Source organism: Festucalex cinctus, chromosome 17 (genome assembly GCF_051991245.1).
Source record: "Festucalex cinctus isolate MCC-2025b chromosome 17, RoL_Fcin_1.0, whole genome shotgun sequence".
Classification (NCBI taxonomy): Eukaryota; Metazoa; Chordata; class Actinopteri; order Syngnathiformes; family Syngnathidae; genus Festucalex; species Festucalex cinctus.
In genome coordinates this window covers 15,140,940-15,155,569 of record NC_135427.1, presented here as the reverse complement: position 1 = coordinate 15,155,569, position 14,630 = coordinate 15,140,940, and the positions used below count along the sequence as shown (strand labels likewise).

General features: G+C 41.5%; 2 protein-coding genes across 5 annotated transcripts in view; one reads left to right on the top strand and one right to left on the bottom strand.

The window, feature by feature from the left end:
- Positions 1-7,588, bottom strand: part of ctbp2l (C-terminal binding protein 2, like) — a 64,124-nt gene extending 56,536 nt beyond the window's left edge. For all 3 annotated transcript variants that reach the window (XM_077502527.1, XM_077502526.1, XM_077502528.1), the window contains exon 1: positions 7,301-7,588. The gene's annotated coding sequence lies outside the window, so the exon portion shown is untranslated. The remainder of the gene's footprint in view (positions 1-7,300) is intronic.
- The window catches only part of LOC144004884 (uncharacterized), a 64,235-nt gene that overhangs the window by 19,876 nt on the left and 29,729 nt on the right, over positions 1-14,630 (top strand). Inside the window, exons 1-2 of one of the 2 annotated variants that reach the window (XM_077502554.1) lie at positions 7,011-7,325; positions 13,237-13,306. In XM_077502554.1, the coding sequence (XP_077358680.1) occupies positions 7,202-7,325; positions 13,237-13,306 (194 nt within the window). In that variant the 5' untranslated portion in view covers positions 7,011-7,201. Of the gene's footprint in view, positions 1-7,010; positions 7,326-13,236; positions 13,307-14,630 lie in introns of those variants that run through there. The other variant, XR_013279453.1, reaches the window with a different exon arrangement.

Sequence of the window (14,630 nt, the reverse complement as noted above, 5' to 3'; positions counted from 1 at the left end):
CATTCATTTCTTTGAGACGACAGACTGAGTTGCTGATCTGACAGAGCCGCCCGACTCCAAATATTCTAAGTCTGGCTCAGCTCCAACTTACACCATGTATATATTCCATCAGTTGGCGGAAAACTACAGAAAACTTCCCCACCCCCAACTCTGTGTTGGAACAAAATGTCTCTAATACTGCCTGCAGAAGCAGCTCCCAAAACCAAAATAGAATGGTGAGACAGAGGTGTAATGCAAAAGCACTACACAAATAAATGACATAGACTTACTAAAACTACAACTAAAATCCTCTTGAAAGTTCTGTGACAAATAGGGTGCCAGAAATGGGATGCCCTGTTGGAAGGACATATTTTTCCAATGACCTCATCAATGTGTATCGATCCAAACGGCCTTCAAGATGGAGCTCCTCTTTCTGCCTGTTCCTGCTGTTTGCACTGCCATCGTCTAATCTGTGCTGTTGCAGCTGCACATTATGTCACCATGTCCAGCAGGCCAGACTTTTTTTCCAGACAAGGGTGGGGGGAGGAGGGATGGTGTGGAGGGGGGGGGGCTCCTTTCTCTCTTCCTTTTCTTGCACCGGGCAAAGGATCAGAGGCTTTAATATGGCTGCCAGGGAGGCAACAGCCATTTAATAACAATGCAATCGTTGCTCACAGCAGTGGTCCAGTGTCGCTCAATACACCCTGCCGTGTGCAGATGGTACATTGTCTGCACCGTCCCAAAACATTCCCGCTCTCGCTCTCTGAGATTTGTCGTCGATATTTAACCGTCTTCCTGACAGAATCAACATGCAATCACGCTGCACTATTCCGAAGAGAGCAGGGTCTGTTTTTTTTTTTTTATTTTTTTTATTTTTTTTTTTTTAACTGCCTCCCACAGTGGCGGGGACATCTGGAGGAGGCGTTTCCATGTACAAACAGAAAGAGTTCAGGCCGCAATTGTCATCCACCCAAGGACGTAACAGGCTTTTAGTACCAAACAAAAAAAGGATAGTGGTGGTGGGTGGTGGGTGGCGGGGGCGCTGTTCAAATCAACACAGTTAATGTTGCCATAAGCCAGTCACCTTGCCAAGTTACCCTCAAAACTCATTCGAGGGCAATTATGCAACATTTTGATGAAAATGACCGGTAATACAGCGTCGCGACGGCCATTTCGCAAAGGTGGATGTTCATTACGTGCCAGCGGGGAAGAGCTTGGCCTTAATAGAGTGCCGGCCATAAACATCCCTCATCATCACCGGGCCTGCCATTTGATCTCCCCTCGTGGGGATTGTGGGGGCCGGGCATCTTCATTTCTTCGTGTGTTTACTCGGTAATGGACTCTGCCCAAAGAGTTGCTAGCGGCGGACAAAGCCGACACGCCTGACAGAGCGTTGATTAACGACCGAATTACAAAACAACTCTGGGTCACCTTCCTTAACTTCGTGATGGATGGTCCAAACGCGGGGATTCCGATGCCTTTAGGTAATAATGGCGGCACTCCACCTGTGCGCCTCCGCGTTCTCCGTTCTCGCGCTTAAAATATGAATCAACGCTTCCATAAATCAGAAAATGCGGCAATTAGCAGTCATAACACTGTAGCGAGCGATGCTTTACGGCCTGGCCAACGCAAGCGACTGTAGTCCGGCGTCTGCAAAGCCTCCGTTAAGCGCGGCCCCGCTTTTGTCGCCGCCGTCACGGGCAGTTTACAAGGCTGCAAATGAGGCTCGCCATCTGTCCCACCACGTTGGGAGTTTTGCGCAGCTTTGGCATGCCTGACTTCCCCCTAATGCTGCACAAATGTTTGGAGACATTACATAAGCAGCGAGACCTTCACTCGGGTCGACAGGGGGGAAACGGAGATGGATAGGGCAGGAGAGAGATGAAGCCGAAGACGAAGAGGTCCTCTTCAACTCATGAGTAGCGGTGCGCTCAAGCAAACAATAGCACTACCGGCGTGATAGTGTATTATGTTCTCGGGTACGGGTAGAGGTTAACGGAAGAAACAAAGCGTTGAAAGGCGTGACTGGCACATGATGGGGCAAACTTTGGAAAGTTTGTACTATTTGTAAACGGCTCACAGTCGATGTGAACTCAAACTGTCTTACGTGAGACATGAAATACGGTGTTTGTGTGAGACTACAAGACTGCAAGCTTTTAGCATCACCCATTGATTTAGGATACGTCGTTCCAATTGGACCCCATATGAATAAAATGGCCGCTTACAACCCAAAAGGATGACTCCGTTACAATTTCAGGTACACGTCTGAGACTTTTTCATGCGTTCTTTTATGTTAGACATTTCTACTGGTGAGGCGAAACTAGTTTATTGATTTAACATTGTATCATTAATGCCTGTTAACTGATAAAACACCATATATGTTTTCTGGATTTGTGGCTTTACCACTGGATTTAATGAGTGCAAGTATTTTCACCCCCTTTAGCGAGAAGTTCCCACTAGCACCAGAAAACAAGAATTTGCGTTGGTATTTTAATACATAATCACTGTGTCCTTTCTGTAGGGCAGTGGAGCTCTGCAATTTATTTATTTTCCATTTTTCAGAGGACATGGTGGCTTTCACAATTGATCTTTAAGGCAATGAAAGATTCATCAAATATTTCTGGAGATTTGGGAAATCAAATGCGTTTCCGGGCAATGTTACTGCAATGATGTGGTTCAGTGAAAAACATTTAGCAATAGTTATCGGGCAATTCTGCGGCAAGCGTGCCAGTATAGAGTATGAAGTTGAAGTTTGAACATTTGTAAGAAGTTGCAAATTAAGGAGAAATCCCACAGAAGCTCCAACATTGGTGTACTGTACTTTTACTTAGTTTTGAGCAGTGATAAAACAGAAATTTACATCACCCATTCTGAAACAAAAGTATTAAGTCAGATTCTGACAGTTAGCCTATGAGACAAAAAGTTAGGTAGGTGTTGGCCCTATCTTACTACCACAGAGTACAAAGTTCAACCTCTGACAGCAGCCGCTTATGAATTGAAGCTAAATTTAGCATCAGGGTAAACATTCAAGTCTCTCCTACTGGTTGGTTTCCACCATAGTAAATGGTACCTAATAACGGGGATACCACCACACAGGAATACCAATTGGTTGAATTGCAGCAGGTAATCCAATCACAACAGAGACATTGTTGTATGACTAACAAATCAAGGTGTATTGAAAAGCTGGGCATGTCTGCTTGGATATCAAACCCTTTGCATCCTACAGTCTTGGCTTTCAGACATGATCACTAACAGGACTGATCTGCAGATACCAACTGCTAAACGGCACATAGATAAAGTAGCGCAGCCACGCCGCCGTTACCATGGCGGCCCTTCACCCCACTTCGCTGCCTGCGCTGTAATTAACCGTACTCAGCAATTTTCCTCCTCTGTATTGGACTCATGTTTTGCTTATGTGCATAAGAAACAGGCTAATTCTCTCAAATGAGAATCACCACTGAATTGCTATTCAAAAGGGGGGAACAAGGCCGAGGGAATGATGGCCAAATAATAAGCATGCCCCGCATCCAATAAATCCACTTAGTGGTCTTGTAAACACTTGAAAATGAAGCCTGTTGAGTTCTCATCTCCAGAATAAAACCAAGGGCAACATAGAGGTGGATATCGCAAATCACATTACAGCGACATGAAATTAACCCATCCTCTCAAAACATTTGGCCATCGCGCAGTATAACCTTGAAACCGCATTTATCTTCTTTGTGAGCGGAAGCCATAACCTCCCTGTCTCCCCCACAACCCCTTGAAAAAGAGCACCTTGGCGTTACTACAATGGCTCCGGCGAGGTAATTATTCAATATGATCCTTGGCTGCGCACGCGATACTCTGTAATTTCATTTCACTTACGTCTGTTTTGCGGCGCAACGCACAATGAGGCGTCCCAAAAGACCACTTCCTCCTTAAGATAATAAAGGCCTTTTGTGCTCGCCTTTGAGAAATCCTTGGTGGATTACGCCAGAGCACATCAATTAATATGCATTAAATGAAGAGTATGAAGTTGTAAGAAAATAATCGGTCTGAATTTACGCTGCTGCGTCACCTGACGACACAACGACGGCCACAGGGGGCCTCAAGCTTGACAAAATAGCTTGACCTAGCAGAGGTAGAGGTAGCCCATCTGCTCGCCGACCACATGAGGTCAGCGGCAATGACTTGTGCCCCCCCCCCCCAAAAAACAACAAAACAAAAAAACAAAACAGACATCTGTTTAACAGAATAGTCTTATGTAAGGCATATCGCTGGATCTTCTCCTTTTGAACAGAGCTCAGCTCTCACTGTCACCGTGATAAGGACATCCATAGCTCCAATTATCCTTTCACCTACACACAACACAATCGCATCAACTGTGAGTAAAGTGGGGGGTGCAGATGACAGGGAGAAAGTCTGATACCTCCCTTCCACTCAAGCAGACAGTTTATCCGGTTGCAGAGAAATGAAGACGCCAAACGCCCCAAGAGAGCAGACAAGTGACAAGAAACAATGTTTCCTTGAGCGAGGGTGCATCTCATCTGGACACTCAATCTCAGTTTTTTCCAAGATAAAGTTTACGATATGGGAAGACCTTAACTCGAGATGCTTTTACACTAGTCAGTCCCTTGGGCCTTTGGTCATTGTAATCAAACACTCGATCGTCTTCTCCCTTGGCACAGTTTCTGAGCGCAAAATGAACTTTGGTCAACCAGTCCAAGGTGGTACAGTTCTTTGTTAAACCCCAAAACGTGGATAAAAGCAATCCACCTTCTCCAATCAATCGCAGTGTGTTGAGCAAACCATTTACCTTTGGGTTTAGTTTGCTTTCCGCCTTCATGATCATTTGCTTTTGTTTGTAGTTCCTGTCTGTTGTCACCAATATGACCAGTCTGAGTGTGTTTGTTTCTTTGAATCTGGTCTTTTGGACTTTTATTAATTTAATTTCTTGGTTATTTCATAGTGCCATGTTTTTGGTTTTGTTTTGTTTTTTACATTTACCTTCATGCTTCCTTACAATTGCATACTCAATGCTGCCAAACTGTAACAAGTGTGTCCCCTTTTTCCAATATTTCCTCTGGAAAATTGAGGGTTTACATTTATGCCCCCAGGTGTCCACAATGAAAACAAACCCTTCATCATATCCCAACTTCTCTAACAGCTTTTAATTAGCCTTATTTGACATCAACATTGACAAGTTGCCAGCTGCAGACTGCACAAGGTAATAAATATCACACAGTCTGAACACGACTGATTAAATGGTGCTCTCTGCGCAAACCCGTCACAAAAAAAGGCACGGGTAAACATCTAATCTGTAACGTATTTGACGCCTAGGCCCGGCAGGTCCGCGACTGCGCTGACACACGCTCCCTCGCAGGCACTTTCAAGGGAAAGCTGCTGCCGTAAATCCCAGCTAATGGTGGCCAGCGAGGGAACTTTTTAACGCAGAACTAAGAGAAGCCACCGTTACTCAGCCGTACAGGGAGAGAGAGAGTGGGGGGAGGCAGCGAGGCGGGATTTCGTCCGAGGGTTTGACGGATGGTAATAAATATTGCACGGCGCCAACAGGGGTCCCTCTTAGAGAGCCGTTCAATTGCCATGAGTGATAGGTCGCTGCTGGGCAACACACGGTGGAGGATGGCAGAGTGCGCATTCCTCACGAGGGGGAGTCTGTTCGAGAAGCTCGACAGCAGACATTTTTAACGCTAAGGGAGAAGAGGAAAAAACAAGAAGCAGGCCGCTCGTTTAACTTCTGTCGAATAACTTTGTAGGATTAACTGCCCACTTTAATAGAGTTCATACAACTGTCCACCATTTTAACTACTTTGTTGGCAGCAACAGAGCTGATGCAGGACCCTTGTGGACAGTGGAGAACTTAACTTAGCCCACATTTAGGTACGGTTTAGCAGGGGCCCAAAAAAAAAAAGCTCTTCTACTTCCAGGAACTACTTCCTCCACCCCCTTCCATTAGCAAAACCATTCTGTGGATCATCTTATGAGGTTTACTACCATGCTTTCTCCCATGTCATTGAGCCAAGGAACCTTACCTGCCTGCTCGACCTCGACTAGAATCTTCCATTACGGATGCGGTTCACTTTCAATCTGGCCTGCTATCAGCCAGTAGCCAATGCTAGCAACTGCCCTGCTAACATGTCTCCTTTAAATGAATAGAGCGGTTGGGCTGCATCTCTGGGTGTTGCAAAAATCACATAAATTTCCGGATAGAGGCCACCAAACCGCTTTAGTTAGGTTTAGTTAGGTTTGGTTAGGTATTGCTGTAGCCTATAGTTCTTCTACAAAGTGTGAAGGTTGGTCAACAAAATATGATGACTAATTTGAGGAAGGAAATATTAGTATTTCGAGGCTTGTGCCACAAAACAAGCCGAAAATGTTTAGCACAGGCACTAGTTGCATAAAATGCAGCGACAAAAATCATAACAAAGCGTGTGTCATGGACCTGGAATCCCCCTCGATACCCTCCCGCATCAACCCACCACCCCGGGGAAAGGGTTCATGGTGAGGGCATGTGACAAAACACGAGGTCAGGGTCATTTCTACAAGACAGATGCGACAATTTAGTGGCTAGCTGTTGTGTGTTTAAGTGATTGGGAGCCATTTTGATTATGGTTTTTAGTATTCTTTTGCACCAATTTGGACATCCTTTGCTAATATTTTACCCCCAAATCCCTTACTTCATACTAATAAACATTTATAATATAATAATAAACAACAAAAAAAGTAACAACATTATAACACATTTATTGCTACAGTTGCATCTCTTTGTGACTTTTAATTGCCAGGTCAACAGCCCTTTTGGACTCTAGCACTTCAATACTGGGACAAAAAATCCGAAAAACGAGCTCTGGCTGAAAAAAAGAAAAAAAGAAAAAAAAAAGAATACATTTTGTACTTGTGATAGTTAGGCGGTATGTGGACGAAGCATGGCCGGCAGATGAGCTCCACCGCGGGGACCTGACTGTGAGTGACGTGAGGAGGGGTAGTGGTGGTCGTGCCGGTGGGAGGGGGGGGAGAAAGAGGATGGCGTCGTTCGCGGCACTATTTTGACGACCACCTCAACTCAGAATGCAACCTATTAGCGGCGTTCTAACTTCGCCATGCTAACATATTTATGTGTTTGTTTAAATGGAGGGACAGGGGTCAAGTTAGCCTCGCAAACCGTGCAAAAATAATGGAACAAGGTGGCGGACATTAAACGAAGGGGGAGGCGTGCTGTCAGATGGACCGACCCGCCGCTTCCCTCCGCGGCAAGGTGGCCACACATGGCCGCTCGACCGAGCCGAACTGTATTAAAACATCGCCGTTCGCTTCTTTTTACCTTCACGAACTGCAAAAAATGGGGGGTAAGTTGACTTTTTTTCTAGGCGCACGTCGTCGTAGTCTTCGTCGTCGTCTTGGTGGTCAACGGCGGGGGCAGCATCATCACCATCCGTAATTCAAGATTCCACTTTATTAATCCTTCAGGGAAAAGCTGGAATCCTCTTCTATTTCTTCTTCTTGTTCCCCCCGTCCGCTTAAAATGTGCCGATATGATACACACCACCTCCTTGTTGATTAAAAAGCCGAGTCCAAGTCTTCCGCCGCTTTATTTTCTCCCCTCCGCCTCTTTTTTTTTTTTTTTTTGCTCACTATGTGCAACTCTTGTGTGTGTGTTTTCTTCTCTTTTTTTTTCTTTTTTTTTATCAAGGCGGGGTCTTGGCTCGTTCAAGCCAATGACATAAACCAAGAAGCCCCCCCCGCCCTCCTCCTCTTTTTACTCATATGGTCAAAGCATCTCTCAGACTCAAGCAGATTTGCACTCTAACAATCATCCCTTCCTACAGTCAACAATGCCTGATTTTTGGATACAGAATGTATAGGATACCACAGCAACCCCACATTCTGACTTCTTCTTTTACCCATTCCTCCATGAAGTTAGTGGAAATTAAAAAATATATATAGTTTTGTTGTATTCACCATCAAACTGCCATCCATAAAACTAACTAGCTAACTGGCTATCAACAAACTTTAACCAACTAACCACAAACTATCCATCCCAACAAGCTTATGAATAAACATACCAAGTAACTTCCAACCAAGAAAATCGACAAGCTAACACATTAACAAATGAACATACTAAACGAGTAACTACTCAAAAAAATAATAATCACTAAGAAACAAACAAACAAATTACCTAAATAACAAGCTACCCAACCACCAACCAAACAACAAAAAACAGATAACCATTGGTAATTAAATAAAACAAAAACTAATGCAAAGAAAACAATAACATTCAAGGTGCTTGGACTTACTACTTACCTACTTATATTTTTAAAAAAAAGAAAAAAAAGTGAGTAACAGGAGTTAGAAAACGTACTAAAGAAAGAAGTTCAACTAATCAATGAAATAAAGCAAAGAAAATATAACCTCCTTGGCTGAACTATTAATTCGCATTCAAGTGTGCTTGCAAAGGTTTTCCCTACTTACTAACGAGCCAACCAACTACTAAATGAATACGAAAGTTCAACTACAAACCAACCTGCAAACTAACGAGCATAAAGCTGACAAAACCTCCTTTGCAAAAGTAGGCTATTACTGCAATTATAAGCAATCAGTTACCAAAGAGAATTTTTTTTGTGAAAGTAATACAATGTAATTGAACAGAAAACACACATTTTCAAGAAAGTAGCGAGGTAACAAACTTGCTCACTCACCAAATTAAAAGGAAAAAAAAAAACTCAACTCAAAAATCAACAACCTTGAGCAGACCATTTTTGGGCTGCTATCTAGTGTCTATATCAAGAGTTTAATGACTACAGCTTCATGCATCAACAACAATGATGTGATTTATTTTTTTGGAACCAAATTTGTAAATGTGCTTCAACAGCATGGTTAAAATTCACACGAGGCCTTCAGAGCCAATCTAATAAACAGATCCACAATGGCCGTGCTTCTTGTGCTCACAACAATTTAATTAAAACCTCATAACAATCCTATACAGTAGCCCATATATGGTCATAATTGGAACATATACTGAGTCCAAAGCCAACCCGTACATAAGCGATAAGGCCGGAGACAGTGAATAAGGGTTGCGGATGACGTCATTTAATTGATTCTTGGCATCCCCCTTTTTTTTTTTTCCCTTGCAATTTGTTGGGCAAAAGTCCACGGATTAATTCCATCATCACCGTTTAAAAGTAGAATTATGAGTCATAACATGCAACATGAAGAATAGCTATTCGTGTGGGCTAGGGATCAAGTTATGCTGCGAATAGTAGAAAAATTGAGAGTTTGGGTATTTATTTATTTATACGTATGTCTTTGCATCAAACCTCACGGCAAAATAAAGATTGAGGACTACTAAAGAAATATCACGTCATCAATCAGTCAACTTCGACTTTCATCACATTAAGTTGACTATATATATATATATATATATATATATATATATATATATATATATATATATATATATATATATCATTAGCTATTCAATCTCTAGTGGCCAATGAAGATTGTTGTGGAAAAACAAGAAAAATTCCTGGCCATTTTTTTTTTTTTTTTTTTTTTTCAGGAATTTTCCAACTTTTTTAAAGGCTGATGAAGTCCTCTCACATCAGTACACAATTTCTGAGTGATATTAATATTGATTTAATTAATTGTATTTAATATTTAAGTAATTGATTTTATTTATTTACTTTTTAACTGTTACACAAAAAAATTGTCACAGTTTATAAAATGAAACAATTGACTGTAACATGTTGCATGACAATAGTGTTTAAGAAAGACACACATTTGTTCACAGATTGTATTTGTTTGAAAAAATACACAAAAGTACTCACTTGTGAAGAAGACACCAGTTTGAATATTGTGTCTCAGTGATGGGACAAAAAAAAAAATTCTCATTGAAAAAACATCAGTTTATGTCTTGAGTGGTTTTATCGTGGATTTAGTACCTGACCAATATATCAATAATTGCGTCATATCGTGAGATAATCGTTATCGTGAGCCTTGTATCGTATCGTGAGGTTCCCACCCCTACGATCCATCATGTAGGTACGGTTTGAACAACACGTCGTGTCATCGCCACCGCCCTCAAGAGACACTGGAATTCTAAGGCTTGGATCTGAACATTTTTTTCCAACATGCTCAGTCACTGTATCTTATCAACTGCATTATGGATTGACCACACCCCCTACTGGGTTATTGTAGAGGTCATCTTTCTTCCCCTGTCAAAAGCTGCCCAAAGGCGACACCCCTGAAACCCTTCAGTTCAATCGGACTAATGAGGCGAGGATAAAAACATCGGTGAGCCCAACAGACCACTTGAACATGCGTGTTGGACTCGCACCTGAAATCTTAGCTCCCGCAGCGCAAGAACGGCAGATGGGATTCTGTCCGTCATCTGTGGGAAGGAAGCAAGGGAGGGAAGTAGCCAGATCAATTGTTTTTAATGATGTTTAGGAGGGTGACGACCAGCACGATGAAACAGATGAAGTTTGTGTTATGTTCTGAGTTTGGCTCTCAAACTGCAGACACAAATAAGACTAACGATTTATTCACATAACATCGAGAGATGTAGAACAACTTGACTAGACGAGAAACAATGAGAATGCGTCGAGAATCACAAGACGCCAACCCCCCTTGGGCTGTGTAGATGCACAGAGGAACCAAGGTAATAATCCGACAAAGACACACACTTCTCAGAAGGCTTATATAGACAAGGAATCAATCTGATTGGTTGTGGCTAGACATGTGGGTAACAGGACTGACATGGAATTATCTGATTGGCTGTTGACCAAGTAAAGGGATTAAAGATTCTTGACAACACATAGCTCCTGACATCACATAGCGTTTTTGCAGTTGAAACCAGATGACGGTTACATCAGTTCTAAACAGACAGTTGACCTCACGTTCATGACCCAAACTTAACCCTGGCATGACCCAGTCATGACAGTTTGAGAGTTTCAAAAACCTAAGTTGTGAAATGTTTACATCCGTTTTAACCGTTCAACATTCAGCGGAACCTCAAAAATGAAATAGTCTGAGATCGTGGTTGGCTTATGATTTTGTTCAGATTTTCAGAAGAACATTTCCAGGACTGTCTCATGACGACGCTATTGCAGCTGCGGTTGTTCTCAAAGTGCTATCTTAATAAAATGGAGTTGAATGAATAGAAATGATAATAATCCAAGTCCCTGTAAAATGAAAATAAACACGGCTCATAAATTTTACACACAACAATGCAGAGTTGTTAAAAAAACGGAAATTCGGATTGGAATGGGCCGACTGGGTGATTTCTCCTGAACGTCCCTTCCTTCAGGTATATGATATCTATGCGTTTATGTATGTATGCCACGGCAACTCCCTCCCCGTCTACTTCCATCCTGTCATTAATATGCAAATGAGGCTGTCATTGTTGCACGTCAGGAAGAAAGCTGTCATGTCTTTGCTGGTGTTTGGATTTTTTATTTTTTATTTTTCCCGGCGAACGTGTCTTATCTTTGTTTAACCGGAGAATCAAACATGTAAACATCACTTCATTAGCATCCGTCAGACCGTCAGCCAGCTATGTCTTTCAATCCGCTTATTATATTGTAGCTCACCCTCTGATTGGTGAGTAATTACTGAAACGAGATCTACATGGGCTAATGTGTTTCCACCAACCTGTTACACTAAAGTCAAGCCTGGTTCGGATTTGGTCAAATTCAAAAACTGTACACTGTACAGGCAATTACAATTACTGTGTTTGTATTCGGGCTGCGCGATATTGGCAAATCATGCGATATAGTTTTGAATGCAGCGATATCGATTTTATTGTGATATTTAACATGTACCCAAAGAAATGACATTTTTATGATCTAATGAAATAATTAAAATTTTTCATGCAGTAAAATAAGCAAACTCAATATATTCTTAGATGATTAATTCTAATTACCTCTCAATAATGTTCAACTATTGGATGGCGGTGCACATTTTCGTTAGCGGCTTACTGGTCAAATTTAGATAAAAGCATACAATTCCATATTGCGATATGCATATTGCTTGGGCCAATATCGCAACAGCTATGTTTTTCCGATATATTGTGCAGCCCTAGTTTGCATTCGTGGACATTAACAAATAAGCTTTGATTCACCAAACTACTTTTGGGCCCATTATGTACCCGTACTATTGCTGTAAAGTAAAAAAAATAAAAAATAAAAAATCTATTCTGATTAGTGTCTTTTGTGTTTTTTTTAAAATTATTTTTAATTTAATTAATCTGCAAAATAAAACAATTTTCAGTTCCACGTAAAAAAACAAACAAATAATGCAAGTTTTATCACTAGTTGCTTTTATGTCAAGAAGAAAATATACAAAAATGAAAATTAAAACACATTGTAAGGTGAAAATCCCATATGTTCAAATATGGTAATTGATTTTTGTTCACAAATCGACACTGTTGGTCTGTCCTTACTAGGGCTGGGTCTAAAATATTGATAATTCTTTTCATAGCCCAATATCGAGTCATAAAACCATGAATCGATACCCCTCCCCCCGTCCCCCATAAATTAAGATGCCAAATTGGCCCCACTGATTAATCGGCCACTGATTATAATCAGCCAATTATTGACCTTCAAACATCGGCCAAAACAATCGGCCACTTGAGCTAGATGGACAATTATTTTCCCCTTAAAACGTTATAATTGAAGAAAAGCGAAGTTTACAACACTGTGAAAGTACCCTGAAAGCACCATTTTTGCTCGCGTAGCATTAGCAATTAGCAAGTGTGTCGCGTATGTTATTTTGGTTATTCCGTTGTCCCAAAGCGTCCTTTAAGTTGTTTAATGACACCTCAGTTAGTTAACTATATAACTAAAAACACGTTAAGATTGACATCCGCTGTATATTTAAAGGGATACTTCACTTATTTAGCCCATTATAACAATAAAAAGTTAATATTTTGTCTATAATCAATTTGATACTTTCATTATTTTTTACGTACAAATAGTACGCTCGCGTTAACAGGCGCTAACGCTAGCGCTAACAGGAAGTTAGCAAATGCTAACTTGGGAGTGTTTTTCCTTCAAATAACGAAATCGAATCGGGCCTTTCTGAATCGAATCGATTTTGGAAATCTGAATCGATACTCACCCTAGTCCCTACATTGTCCAATCGTTTTACGCATAATTAGCCAATTTCCGAATGTAGGAAATAGCTTGATAACAATTCCATTCACTGTGACCACCTAACTGAGAAGTGTCATATAACGCCATCCCTTTTCTCATTCCGCAGGAGCCTTGCAGAATTCTGTCGCCTCAAGATTGAAAGTCTGGATGTTTTCGACAATAATGAGTGAAATTAGGTAGGTTTTGAGTGTTTTGTTAAACATCAGTCGTGTTGTTTTTCACAAAAGATCAAAAACACAAATTCGCCAAAAAATGCCTTGTATCATGGTGCAATACGGTAATTGTGTCCATATTCTGAGTGGCTGTTGAGTTGATGGCATCCCCAAATGGCTCCAATTTCCATCGCGCGGGGCACGTTAAACCATCTCTGATTGAAAAGGGCCCTTTTCAATTACAACGCGCCGTTTCCAAACGACAAGACGCACATAAAAATCCAAGACGCGTGCCCGCATTTATGACTCGAGAGTGCTTTGATGGGGAAAAACGCGCTTTATTATTGCAGCGACACCCAATTTGTTTCCCCCCGGCGAGCTCTTGTTGTTTATTTTCATGGCCTTATCTTTTTACTTTTGACGCCTTGTCGTTCACGAGGAGAGTCGAAGAAATATGCCGTTAACGCTCTCTCGCCCCTTCATGAATCATCACCGACATGGAAATGTGAGCGGGAGATGGATGGCGGGGGATACGGATGCTGCGTTAACCCCTTCGCCGCCCGGGAATCAATGAGACTTCAAACAACGTTAAATTCAAAGCCAAACTGCGCAGTAACGCACCATTATCCGCAGCCTCGGTAATACATTTATGACTGTATTGATATTGATTAGTGTGCGTGTGTGATGAATGTGCTAATATTGGAGCCGTAACAGAGGTGGGACAGATTCTGTTTGGACGCGTATGATAGAATGCCGAGACAGTTTAATACTTTAAAACTTTTTATACCAAGTACAATACTAACTAAAAAAAAAATATATATATATTTTGCTCTCAAGTAAACCATATTGACCAACTTAAAAATACATTTCATTATATAATGATCCAATTAACCCTTGTGCCATTTGCTTAGCCAAATATGTAAATTAGGAGTTGATTGTGCAGGGGGAAAACAAAAAAAAACAAAAAAACAAAAAAAAATGAGCCACGGCTTTGGAAAACTGGGGGACCGTCAAAATGCGAGTGTGCCAACATTTCTCAGCCATTGCATGAGGGAGATATCTATTATAATATCCCTGGAATTGGCGTTAGCCAACCGCGTAACATTAATGTACATTATAAGTGACATTTTTGGACCGATTGGACACTGCATGTATTTTATTGCAATTTCCGTGATTTCTGCATGAAATCCTTCTATGGACATTCCTCGACGGTGCCATGGCCATGAGAAAGATTTCGCACCCCAAATCCACCAGGTGGCGGTAGAGGCCAATTAATGATTTTCCTTGCAAACGCCGCACTGATTCCAGCACGCCATATTCCACACAGACTTATTTCTTCGTGCTTTTT